The sequence below is a fragment of the Elephantulus edwardii genome, unplaced genomic scaffold (assembly GCF_000299155.1).
Source record: "Elephantulus edwardii isolate Elephantulus edwardi_28Jun2011 unplaced genomic scaffold, EleEdw1.0 scaffold00098, whole genome shotgun sequence".
NCBI lineage: Eukaryota > Metazoa > Chordata > Mammalia > Macroscelidea > Macroscelididae > Elephantulus > Elephantulus edwardii.
Genome location: NW_006399848.1, coordinates 6,961,065 through 6,974,135, shown reverse-complemented (window position 1 = coordinate 6,974,135; position 13,071 = coordinate 6,961,065). Strand labels below are relative to the sequence as shown.

The following is a 13,071-nucleotide window of genomic DNA, read 5'->3' as shown; positions in this document are numbered from 1 at the left end:
ACGGTAGGAGATACCTCACTCCCTGATTTCAAATCCTACTACACTGCTGTATGGTAACTTTTAAAATTCTTAATGTTCTTAGAGTAATGATGTCAAAATAAATGAAACTTGTCAAGTTAAGATACAGTAATGTATTTTTTTAACTTATCACCAGTTATGTCATTTGATTTACTCTCTCAAGTGATTTGTTTCTTTCTGTTTTATAAAGAAATGGGAAATCCAGAAAATACAGAAGAAACATACGTTGCTGTTATCCGTCCAAAGAATACTGCCAGTCTCAATTCCCGTGAATACAGAGCTAAGTCATATGAAGTGAGAAAAATTAATAACATTTGATTTGCTAATATTAAATGTCACACTATTATTTAGGTATAAAGTCCTCTCATATCCTTTAAATATTTATTGACGATCTTATTGCAGATCTCTGCTTATCACTGACTTCTGTAAGTCATTGGTCTGTTTTTCTATTCATTGACATGTAGGTGTTTAAATGTTCAAAGTTACTCGTTTGAGTTTTCTTTAAAATGTATAGATTTAACTCTTGGTACAATATATGAAAAAAATGAAACTACTTTGCAGAAATATTCACCTTGTTCAAAATTTGTATCTGTTATTTTCTCAAATAACTGTTTTTAACAATTAAATACATGTTGTTATATTACATTTCTTAGCAAGTAAATAATTTTTTGTTGTCTTAAATGACATATACCAGAAAACATGTACTTGAATCCCCCCAAAATATTAACTGTAATGTTAACTGAATTGTTAACTTTTCTGTGCAGCAGATTCCAAATACCGTGATATACTACTAATCTAACTAGACTCCAACTAATTTATCTAAAGTTTTGCTTTAACTGCTTTTTTTAAGGTTTATTACCAGATACCTATTAAAAGTTCTGGAGGGTTCTCAATAGGCTGCTGCTGCTATAGTGTTTTGACTTGTTGATTCTCTCTTTTTTTTTTTAACAAATATCAAGATTTTTTTTTATTATTATTGCTGCTAATTTTTTTTCTTTTATTTCAATGAACATCTACAGAGGTTTCGGAATTCCATTCATTCATTGTTGCACTTTTCTCCCCACGGGCCACCCCCCACTTTGCTCCTTTCCTTGAAAAGCAAAAGAAAAACTCCTTCATTGGTACACAATCCATCCCCCCCCCGCCAGATATAGTCCACTCTGCAACCCTCATTCCATACTCAGTTCTGGCTGCACTTTGAAACTATCTAGGGAACTTCTAAACTCCCCAAACTGTGCCTCAGGCCTCTGAGATTCCTCCTCAGATGGGCCTAAGATAGGCTTAAAAATTAGTATTGTTTTTAAAGCTTCTCAACTTACTTTGATGCATAGTTATGATTGAGAAAGACTTTTCTCTTATTGTTGTATCCTTACAGAAACTAATTTTAGTTTACACTGTCTCTTTAATATTTTCCCTTCTAAGATTTTATTGCATGAAGTGCCCATTGAAGGACAGAAAAAAAAGAGAAAGAAAGTTTTACTGGAAACAAAACTTCAAGGCAACAGTGAAGTAACACAAGGCATATTGGATTATGTAGTAGAAACCACCAAACCAATTTCTCCTGCAAACCAGGGTATCAGAGGTAGGAGACCTTCCTTTCTTTCTTTTACTACCATTCAAGTAATTGTGGGAAAGAACTTTTAATATATTAGAGTTAATATATTTCTTTACAAATGTTGAAAAGGAGAAGAGGGAGGGGGAAATTTACTAGGACACCAGAGGTTAGTGAGAGGTTGGAGGGAATAAAAGAATAGGAAAGACACAATCGGGATTTGAAGAGAAGGAGTGATAAAAGATTTCTGGTGGTGGTGTACTGTTGAGTCAGAACCACCCATAGATGACCCTTCAGCAGGTTTTGAGAGGCAGTAGAATGCTCAGGAGAAGATTGTCCATCTTTCTCCCATTGAGTAGCTGGTGTATTTGAAAGTTAAAATATAGTTGTGGAGAGATTGGAACTCTTATTCAGTGTTGGAGGGAATGTAAAATGGGACAGCCACTATGGTGCTTTCTCAAAAAGTTGGAAATAAAAATTCTATTTGACCCAGTAATTTCACATAATTCAAACAGATGCTTGCACACCCATGTTTACTGCTGCATTATTCATAATAGCAAAGAGATGGAAGCCACCCAGGTGCCCATCAACAAATTAATGGGTAGGAAAACTATGGTACCTTCACACAATGGAATTATGCAGCACTGGAAAGCACAGTGAATGAATGAAAATCCAACTTTTCTGTACACTTTCATTAAAAATCACAATTAAAAAAAACCAATGAACTCATAAAAGCATTACAGAACATATAGGAGCCTGGAAGATATTATGCTGAGTGAACTAGTTTAGTCACAAAAGGACAAATACTGTATAACCCTACTGTTACAAAATAGGACAGACATGGGGAGTTGAGGAGAGAATGGGAAAAAGAGTGGATATGTAATAAATACTGCATTAGAACAGATGTGGGAAATAACTGTATGAAAGGGCAATATGATTAAGAATTAAATGTATGACAACCATCTGGAACAAAGGGTACATTGCAGAGTGGGCTGGGGAAGGGTAAGAGTTGGGGGAAGAAAATATGCAACAGTGTGGAAAAAAAAATTTACAGACAAAAACACAACCACAGTTGTGGAAGTCACAGTGTTAATGATTTGTTAAATAGAAATGAGGGGAAATCAAGTGGTAATTTGAACACTGAAATAGTGTGTCTTATTAGAAGTATCACTCTGTAGATAAACATCTTTGAACTCTTCGTATTTCTGTACTTCAGGACAACAAAAGCCTTAGCCTTGTCTCCATAACTAAGTAAAGATTCAGATTCATGGATCAAGAGAGAATGTTAAAGATTTTTCCTCATTTGGTGACAAGAAGTTCCTTTTCAAAGAACTAAACTGAAATATACAAGTATTAGCTGTGAATGAGTAAGGCCGTGTTTGAAATATTCAGTCGGCTTACAAATTGATTTAAAATTAAAGATCCAATTTATCAGGCTTCTACTTCAAAAAACCCCCAAAATACTCAGAAGTTTCAGAAAGTATTAATTACTGACATTAACTACATTCCAGTTTTTGCTCCCTCATCTTTATAGCTGTAAATGTTTGGAAGCAGATTTCCATGCCTGCCTTACGAAAGCCTCTCGGTGTGTAATCACCCACATTTTGGTTAACTGTTGAACACTTAACTCTTTGCATCACCCAGGTACCAAGATCTAAGCATAATAATTAAAAAGATGAAGCTAACTTTATCAGCTATTGAACACTATTATTTAGTAAAATAGTGTCTTTCTGTGCCTCTTTTTTGGTTTTACAGCTTATTACATGTATTTTTCCCCCTGTTACCCTTATTAGAGATCTGTTATCTGATTCACCTGTTTCTCATAAGGAGACTGTGTTTGTTGCCACAATATAGCTTATTCATGTGTGTCTAATTCATTATTTTTCTTATGTTCTCTGGAGAGAGTGGAAATACAAGCTTCTGTTCAATAATATTTATAGATATTCAGAAACCAAGCTCATGCTGTCAAGTTGAAACCAACTCACAGCTGCCCCTCCATTTGATTTCAGACACTAATTTGCTTGAGAGATTGCCTGTCTTTGTCACACAGAGGCAGTGATGGGTTCAGACCACTAGAGGGCTGTATGGCCCTTGGCTTAGCAGCACAGTTCCCTATGGACAATACCACCAGAACTTTCTGTGGAGACACTTTTTTTTATGTACTGTCAGGTTGGGACTGACTCTTAACTGATTCTCCATCAAGTTTTCAGAGGCAGTAAATCACATGAGAGGAAATTACCCATCTTTCTCTTATGAAGCTGGTGACTTCAAACTACATACTTTGTAGGTTAGCAGCATAACTCCTTACCTCTAAGCCATCAGAGCCCCTGTGGAAACACTAGTCTTCATATTCTAAAGAACCAGGTAATTTCCTCCAATAGGATTTTTTAAAAGATTTAGACATATTGGGACTCTGAGAAATGTAAGTTAGGATTAGAAGACTCTTGCATAATTGTATAGATCTTTCATACATTCTGAGACAAACATAAAGAATTTCCTTTCCCTATCTAGCAGTGGTCAAATTCTCTTGAGACTGATTTTAGCTAAAAGTAGGCTATCCTTGTTTCACATCAAACAGATGGTGGATTTGAACTGCCAGAGAAGCACCCCCTTTACGTGAGCTGAAGCAACCCCCTATATACTATACCACCAAAGCTCCCTTAAGCTTTATCAAACTGTTCTTTTTACCACTAACTCTAAAAAACTCATAGCCATTAAGTTGGAACTTCCTCACAGGTGACTGATGAAATGCCTTTCAGAAGCTGTAAGTCACATGGGAGAAGATTGTCCATCTTTCTCCCATACCACCACTGATTGATTGTGACCAGTAGAACATTTATGTTAGCAACCAAGCTTCATATATATTTTGCCACCAGAGCTCATTTTGACCTAGTACATATATTTTGTACAACCCATACTTGGACTAGGAGGCAGTCTTCAGAACAGAGCAAGGGAACACTGCATGGTTCAAAATTGGGAAGGGCATACGCCAGGGATGCATCCTATCTCCATACCTTTTCAACCTATATGCGACAGATTATCCGGGAGGCTGGGCTCTGTGAGGAGAAATGTGGGGTCAAGATTGGTGGATGATTTATCAGCAATCTGCGTTATGCAGATGACACAACCCTGTTGCTGAAAATGAAGAAGACCTGAAGCACCTGCTACAGAGGGTCAAGGACTGCAGCCTCCGATATGGACTGAGGCTCAATGTCAAGAAGACAAAGATTCTCACCACTGGACCAACTGGCAACATCAGGATGGATGGTGAAGAGATTGAGATTGTACACAGCTTTAGTTTGCTTGGCTCCACAGTCAACACTCTTGGCACCAGTAGCCAGGAAATTAAAAGGCACATTGCCATGGGAAAGTCTGCTTTTAGAGACCTCTCCAAAGTACTGAAGAGCAGTGGTGTCTCTCTGGAGACTAAGGTGCGTCTGATACAGGCCATGGTCTTCGCAATCACTTGTTATGCATCAGAGAGTTGGACAATGACCAAGGAGGATAAAAGGAGAATTGATGCCTTTGAGCTCTGGTGCTGGAGAAGAGTATTGAGAATACCATGGACTGCTAGGAAAACATACAGATTTGTCCTGGAAAGGGCTAAACCGGGTGGCTCATTGGAGGCAAGGATTCTGAGGCTCCGTCTAACATACTTTGGACATGTTGTGAGGAGAGACCGGTCCTTGGAGAAGGACATCATGCTTGGGAGGGTGGAGGGACAGTGCAGGAGGGGAAGGCCCTCTATGAGCTGGATTGATTCAGTGACTGGGATAATTGGGATGGGAGTGTCAGAGACAGTGCGATTGGCACAGGACAGAGCGGAGTTTAGGGCTGTTGTACATAGGGTCGCTATGAGTCGCAAGCAACTAGACAGCACATAACAACAACAACAACAACAATCCATTGTATGAAATAGTTGAACACTATATCATGAGCCATAATAACTGCTAATAATGATTTTTTTGTGAATAAATTAACCTATTTGAAGACAATACATTTTCTACCTGAGCAGAGGAACTCTCCCTGCCAGCTAGGCATTTCTGTATGAGTCAAGAACAATGTTCCATTTCTTAAAAGAGGGTATTTGAAAGAGTTGGTAAAATCATACCCCAACATAGTACTTTTTATAAAGAGTATAGACCCTCTCTCAGTTGTTTATAGGACAGTTCTTTGCTATACATATGTAGCTTCTTTTCAGATTAGTCAAGACCAGGACCCTAAACCTCTGGTTGATTGTCCATAGGATTATATGAGAATAAACAGTTGTTACTTGTGATAATTGTCAATAAAATTGACTCTGCTATTATATCTGTACTCATCTTAATATGACCTTTTAAATAGTTTTCTTTTTCTAACTGATAGTTATTTATAAAAGTTAAAGGTCCATTATTTTTACCCTGGCTGATTTTTTTTTTAAATACTTAGGAAAACGAGTGATACTAATGAAGAAATTTCCTCTGGATGGAGAGAAAATGGGCAGAGAAGCTGCATTATTTATTGTTCCATCAGTTGTCAAAGGTAAAGCCTTAATATATGTTAAGAATCTTGATGAGGGAACTCTGGTAGTTTATTGGTAAGGAGCTGCACTGCCACCCCACAGTCAATGGTAGTTTTTATCTGTCAACTGCTCCATGGCATAAAGCCGTGTGATCTACTGCCTCTGAAAACCCAAGAATGGGTAAGCTATTAAGTCCATTCTGACTCATAACAACAAAATCTGTATGTACTTTTAAGTGCTCGGCTGAATTCTAGTCAAGAATTTAATAGTAGTATTCACAGAGAGTTGGGTGATGACCAGGGAGGATAGAAGAAGAATTGATGCCTTTGAGCTGTGGTGCTAGAGAAGAGTATTGAATATACCATGGACTGCTAAGAAAATGAACAGGTTTATCCTGGAGAGGGTTAAACCGGGCTGTTCCTTGGAGGCAAGGATTGTGAAGCTTCGTCTGACATACTTTGGACATGTTGCAAGGAGGGAACAGTCCTTTGAGAGGGACGTCATGTTTCGAAGGTTGGAGGGGGGTGGATTGATTCAGTGACTCGGGTAATCGGGGTGGGTGTGTCGGAGACAGTGTGATTGGCACAGGACAGAGTAGGGTTTAGGAATGTTTTATGTAGGGTTGCTATGAGTCTAGTGACTCGACGGCACATAACAACAATTCACAGTTAGTAACATGATCAAGAGCCAGTGGTAGTATGGAAAGAAGTTGAAGCTGCACTGAAGGGATTGGCAAAAAATAAGGCCCCAGGAATCAGTGGGATACCAATTGACATGTTTCAACTAATAAGTGCAACTCTGGATGTGCTTGCTGGTTTGTGCCAAGAAATTTGGAAGACTTCTACCTGTTCAACTAACTGGAGGAGACCCATATTTGTTCCCATTCCCAAGAAAGGTGATTCAGCAGAATGTGGATATTATTGAACAGTATCATTAATTTCATATGTAATCAAAATATTGCTGAAGATCATCCAAAAACAGCTACAACAGTTTGTTGACAGCCAACTGCTGAAAGATAAAGCTGAGTTTAGAAGAGGCAGTGGCAAAAAAAAAAAAAGAAGAGGCGGAGGCACCAGTTTGACATTGATCATGTCACATGGGTCCTGGCTGAAAGCAGAGACTATCAGAAGGATGTCTTCTTATGTTTTATTGAGTATTCAAAGGCATTTGACTGTGTGGATCAAAACAAACTAACATTAAGAATAAAGGGAATCTCAGAACATTTAATCATGTTTATATGAAACTTGGACTAGCCCAAGAAGCTGTTCAGACTGAGCATGGGAAAAAACACGGCATGGTTTCAAATCAAGAAAAGTGTGCATCAAGGCTATGTCCATTCTCCATACCTTTACAATCTATATGCTAAACAAATCATTTAAGAAACTTGACTCTGAAGAAAAATGTGGCATCAAGATCAGAGGAGGATGCAACAAAAACCTGCATTATGCAGATGATCCAACCTTGCTTGTTCATAGTAAGGAGGACCTTGCTACAGAAAATCAAAGAATACCGCCTTCAATGTGAATTACATATCAACATCAAGAAGACAAAAGTCTTTACCACTAGGCAACATCATGATAGATGAAGAAAAGATTGAAATTGTCAACAACTTTGTTCCAGCAGTCAAGCAATCAAAAGATGTATTGCATTGGGAAAATTTGCTGTCAGGGACTTCACCAGAGTACTGAGGAACAATGATGTGAGTTTGAAGACTAAGGTGTACCTCATTCAGTCCATGGTCTTTCTAATCACTTGCTATGTGTCTGAAAGTTAGAGAGTGAATAGGGTGATGGAGGAAAAGCAATACCTTTAATTTGTGGTATTGGAGAAGAGTACTGAATTTCCTATGGACTGCCAAAAGAACAGCTGTGTTTTAAAAGAAGGTGCAGCCAGAGTGATCCTGACTTCATAAGATTTGAAGAATTTAATAAGACTTGGAGAATTTAATATAGTATTACATGTGAAACACTTTGGAAATTACCAAGTGCTGGATTCTGATGAGATGATAAAAATACTCATGATATTAATGTCCTACCATGGGCATCCTGATGGACTTTCATTTGGCTGATGTGGCACTACTCTCAATCAGAATATTCTCTATACAGGAAAAACTGCTGCAAGCATCCACTAATAATCACAGTATGAAGTATGAATCAGGAAACTTTGATGTTGTGAAAAATAATATTCCCAGGATACTTTCTGCAGTACAGTGCTATCAAAGAGTAATGTCCTTACATGTACAAGGAGGACCTCCTAATATGCCATTGTTCAGATTTAGTTATCAGTTGAAAAGCAGTGAAGAAATTGAGGATTTTTACCTTTTTCTGCTGCCTAAAATTGGTCAAATATCCAATTAAAAGATAGTAATAACTATTGATGTTTGGAACACAAAAGTTGAAAACAAGGAGTTATTGGTAGTGAGAAGCTATGACCTTACTGATAAAAATTATGCTAGAAATTGAATCATAGAATTTTTGTATAACCAACAATTTACATACAGATTATGAATCTAGGGAAATTAGAAGTTGTCAAAAATTAAATAAGTGAGCTCTGGTGGCCTAATGGGAAGAAGCTGCACTGCAGTCCTAGAAGTGCGCAGTTCAAAGCCACCAGATGCTCTGCTGGAGAAGGAGGGACAATCTCCTTGTGTTCCAGTCAGATCTGATTTGATGGTACACACAAAAAAATAATAAAAATTTTTTAAAAATTAAATAAAGATATTTTGTGCATATTATTGTCTAGTTGAAACTCACTCATAGCTAATCGTCCAGTGAGTTTTCAGAGACAGTAAATCATACACAGGAGGAGATTGCCCATCCTTCTGCTAAGCACCTGGTGGTTTTGCACCATGTGCCTTTGGGATTGCAGCACAGCCTCTTACCACTAATTTGCCATTTTGAACCAGGCAATCATGGTCTATTTTCCAAGAAATGACGAAGAGAAGAGGAACGATGTAGCATTCATAAAAATGTCAGAAGGATCTTTTTAAAGTTTGCCTTGATGTACAGTACTGTCAATTAATAGGTAATACCCACATGCTTAAAAAAAACCACCACATTTTTTAATACAAGTTAGTAAAATTTATGTGCCAACCGTTAAGACCACCAATGAAGAAATTGAAGATTTCTACCATTTTCTTCAGTCTGAAATTAGTAGAAATTGTAGTTAAAAACCAGTAATATAACTAGTCATTGGAATGTGAAAGTTGGAGACAATGAAGAAGGATTAGTAACTGGGAAATATGTCCTTGGTGATAGAAATGAGGCGCCACATGATAGTATTTTATACAGCAATGACTTGCTCATTGCAAATGCCTTTTTTTTTAAAAAAAAAAAAAACACCAAACAAACCCAAACACTGCCTGAACACTTGAACTTCACCAGATAGAATACACAAGAATTAGATCAACTACATCTGTAAAAAGAAGCACAGAGAACCTAAGTAACTTCAGTTAGAAAAAAGCCGGGGTTTGAGTTTGGAGCATTATCAGTTCTTTATGTGCAAGTTCAATTTGAAGAAGGATATTAAAACAAGCACACAAGAACTAAAATACAAACTTGAGTGTTTCCCATCTGAATTTAGTGACTCTCAAGAATAAGATTTAATGCCTTGAACACTAATTACAAGTTGTGAGATGACATCAACGATGTCATACCTGAAGAAAGCTAACGGTCGTTAAAAAGAAAAGACAAAAGTAGATGTCAGAAAATACTCTGGAACATGCTCAAGCCTAGAAAGAAGCTAAAGTGAAAGGAAAAAGTGGTGAAGTAAGAGCTGAATCAAAGATTTCAAAGGGCATCTCAAGAAGACAAATCAAAAATAGATGTAAAACTTGGAGTTCAGAGAGAAGTGTGGGTAAAGGAAATAGGAAAGAGCCAGCGTGAAAAACAATGTAGATGAATTTTGTAAAAAAACCAGTATAAAAACAATGTTATTTTAAAAAATTAATAAATAGATAAGTGAAGGGAAAGACAATACACATTTTGATCAGACAGTACAATAATGACATTACTTAATTATAATTAATGTCATAAAACAAAATGCCTCTGAATGAGTAAATGAATTTATAATTACAATGTTAAAAAACAACAACAAAGAAAATAAGTAAAAATAATACAGATAAAAGTACGATGTAAGGAAGATATAGGAACCTGGCCCATTTCTGTCTTGGGCTAAAGGTCAGAATGACTTTCTAAGAGGAAAAAAAGTTAAAATCAAACAAAAAGGGCTCTAACTTTCAGTATGGATTATACTTAAAATAAAACAAAACAAAACAAAAATCCTCAAAAGTAGACCAAAGATAAATGGAGAAAATATTAAAGTTGTAAAGAATTTCCCTTTACTTGGATCCATAATCAACATCCATAAAAGTATCAGTCCAGAAATCAAACAACATACTGCAGTGGACATTGTGCTGCCAAGGACCACTTTAAAGTGCTAAAGATTAGGTGTGTCACTTTGAGGACTAAAGTGTGCCTGATTCAAGCCATGGCCATTTCAACTGCCTCATATGCATGTGAATGCTGGGCAGTGTATAAGGAATATCAAAGGCAAATTGTTTCCTTCGAATTTTTTGTGTTGATGAAGAATTTTTAACATGGCACGGGCTGCTTAAAAAATGAATGGAGATATTTGGGAAGTACTGCCAGAATCTTTCTTAAAAACAAGGATGGTGATTTGTACTTTGGGCATATTATGAGAAGGGGCTGGTCCCTGGTGAAGGACACTACACTTGGTAAAAAAAGAAGGTCAGCAAAAAAAAGGAAGTTCTTCAATGACATGGATTAATACAGTGGCTACAACAATGGGCTCAGTCATAGTAACGATTTTGTGGATGGTGAGGGGCTACTATGCAGTATTTTGCTATGCTATATAGAAGATTGTTTTGATTCGGAATGTAATGGCACCTTGCAACAGCAACAACAAGTGTTATATCTCATGGTATGTACTTTTCACATGATACGTCTCACTTTTTCAGGAATGAGCATCCTAGTGTCCTGCAGTGTGCCACATGACAAGGAACACTACAATGGGCAGCCTTGTGCACAATCCACTTTGGGCTTGTGCTGTTCTGCCTAAGATGCTATTCTTGTCTACTTGTTTGTTGTCATCAAGTTGTTTCTGACTAATAGAAGCACCATGTACAATAAAACAAAATGTTTTTGGGTAAAACAAAACCCACAAAAACAAAACACAATCTTGGAGTTCAAAACGCAGATGGGAATAACATGCTTGGCATTTCACAAGCAGAAAGGTCGGAAACAGGTTCAAGCCTCAAGTTATTATACTTGACTGTAATACATGGGCTGCCAAATGAACAAGAAAATCTGTCTGGGAAGAAGTGCAGGCAGGATGCTTCTTAGAAATAAAACTAGTAAGACATCATCTCTCTTGCTTTGGGCATGTTCTTACTCTTCAATAAGTCTAGTCCTGGCCTGGAAAAATCAATGAAGAAGACTCTTAATAAGATGGACTGAAACAGTGACTGCAGCAGTGGGTTCACACATAGTGGGAAGTGTGAGGATGGCACAGGATCAGGCAGGGTTCTGATCTGTTGTACATAGGGTTGCTGTGACTTGTAGTCCACTTGACAGCACCTAACAACAACATCTTTACTTAGTTTTACTCCCTTTTCCCTCCTCATTTATGCCAATCCAAGAATGATTGGTTCTATGGAAATTTTTCTTTTGCTTTTATAATAGCAGACTTATAAAATATTTGTCCTTTTGTGACTGACTTCACTCAGCGTAATGTCCTCTAGATGCAGTGTTTTTTAGAATTCTTTACTTTTATTTAGTGTTGCATAGTACTTCATTGTATCGCAGCTTCTTAATTCATCCATTTATGGACTTTTGAGTTATTTCCATCCATTTTCTCTTGTAAGTAATGTTGTAAACATTGGTATTCTTCTGTTTGTGTCATAGCTCTTACTTCTTTAGGGTATATACCTAGTAGTAAAATTTCTAGATCAAATGATACTTTTATTTCCAACTAATTTAACTGCTTTCCATAGTGATTGCACCATTTTATGTTTCTACCAATAGTGTATGAGCATTCCAGTCTCTCCATAATCTCAGCATCATTTGTTGTTTACTGCCTTCTTAAAATTTGCTTTTGGTGTTTGAGTGATCTCATTGTTTGTTTTTTTATTAACTAATGACTCAACTTGATAGCACCTGACAACAATAACTAATGATACTATTTGTTTGCCAACTGAATGTCTTCTTTGGTGAATTGTCTTTTCATTTCCTCTGCCCATTTTGTAACTGCACTGTTAAAATTGTTGTAATTGGTCTTTTTCTTATTGAGGAGTTAGGAGCATTCTGTAAATTTTAGAAGTGAGACCTTGTCGTATATGCCTTGCCAAATTCCCAGTCTGTAAATTCTCTTTTTTAGTATTTTGGAGAAGTCTTTTGCTGTACATAAGGATTTCCCTTTTAGAAGTTTCCAGTTATCTAATTTATCAGCTACTGAGTGTTTCTTTCTGGTTCTGTTTGGTAGGTTTTTATGCCATGGTTTCTTTTTGTTAGGTGTGAGTGACACCCTATTAGCCACCAGTCCAGTACCTCTTCATGTTTTACTAGCCAGCTGTAGCATTCCAGATGTTTTTTTCTCCAGCCATAATGAGACTAAGAAGTTGGAAATCTTAATAATACAGCATTGTTGACAGCAAAAATCTTAATAAGACAGCAACTTTATAGTTAAAGTTTTCACTTTAACATACTGTGTTTTCTTAAAAAATATTTTAGACCTTTAATATAATGGTAAAATTTTTCATTTTTGTTTTTCAGATAATACTAAATACACATATACTCCAGGATGCCCAATTTTTTATTGCTTACAAGATATTATGCGAGTCTGTAGTGAATCGAGCACTCACTTTGCTACACTTACAGCAAGGATGTTAATAGCCTTGGATAAGTAAGAAATACCATTAGCAATATTTTTTAATAAATTAAATATGTATTCATGGTATATCAACTTTTAGAGGAAAATAATA

General features: G+C 36.7%; 1 protein-coding gene across 1 annotated transcript in view; it reads left to right on the top strand.

Annotated features, from left to right (window-relative positions):
- The first annotated feature begins 209 nt into the window (after positions 1-209).
- KRIT1 (KRIT1, ankyrin repeat containing) overlaps positions 210-13,071 on the top strand; it is a 50,161-nt gene continuing 37,299 nt past the window's right edge. Inside the window, exons 1-4 of the mRNA XM_006891464.1 lie at positions 210-312; positions 1,441-1,600; positions 5,999-6,091; positions 12,863-12,992. Coding sequence (XP_006891526.1) covers positions 211-312; positions 1,441-1,600; positions 5,999-6,091; positions 12,863-12,992 — 485 coding nt within the window. The 5' untranslated portion in view covers position 210. The remainder of the gene's footprint in view (positions 313-1,440; positions 1,601-5,998; positions 6,092-12,862; positions 12,993-13,071) is intronic.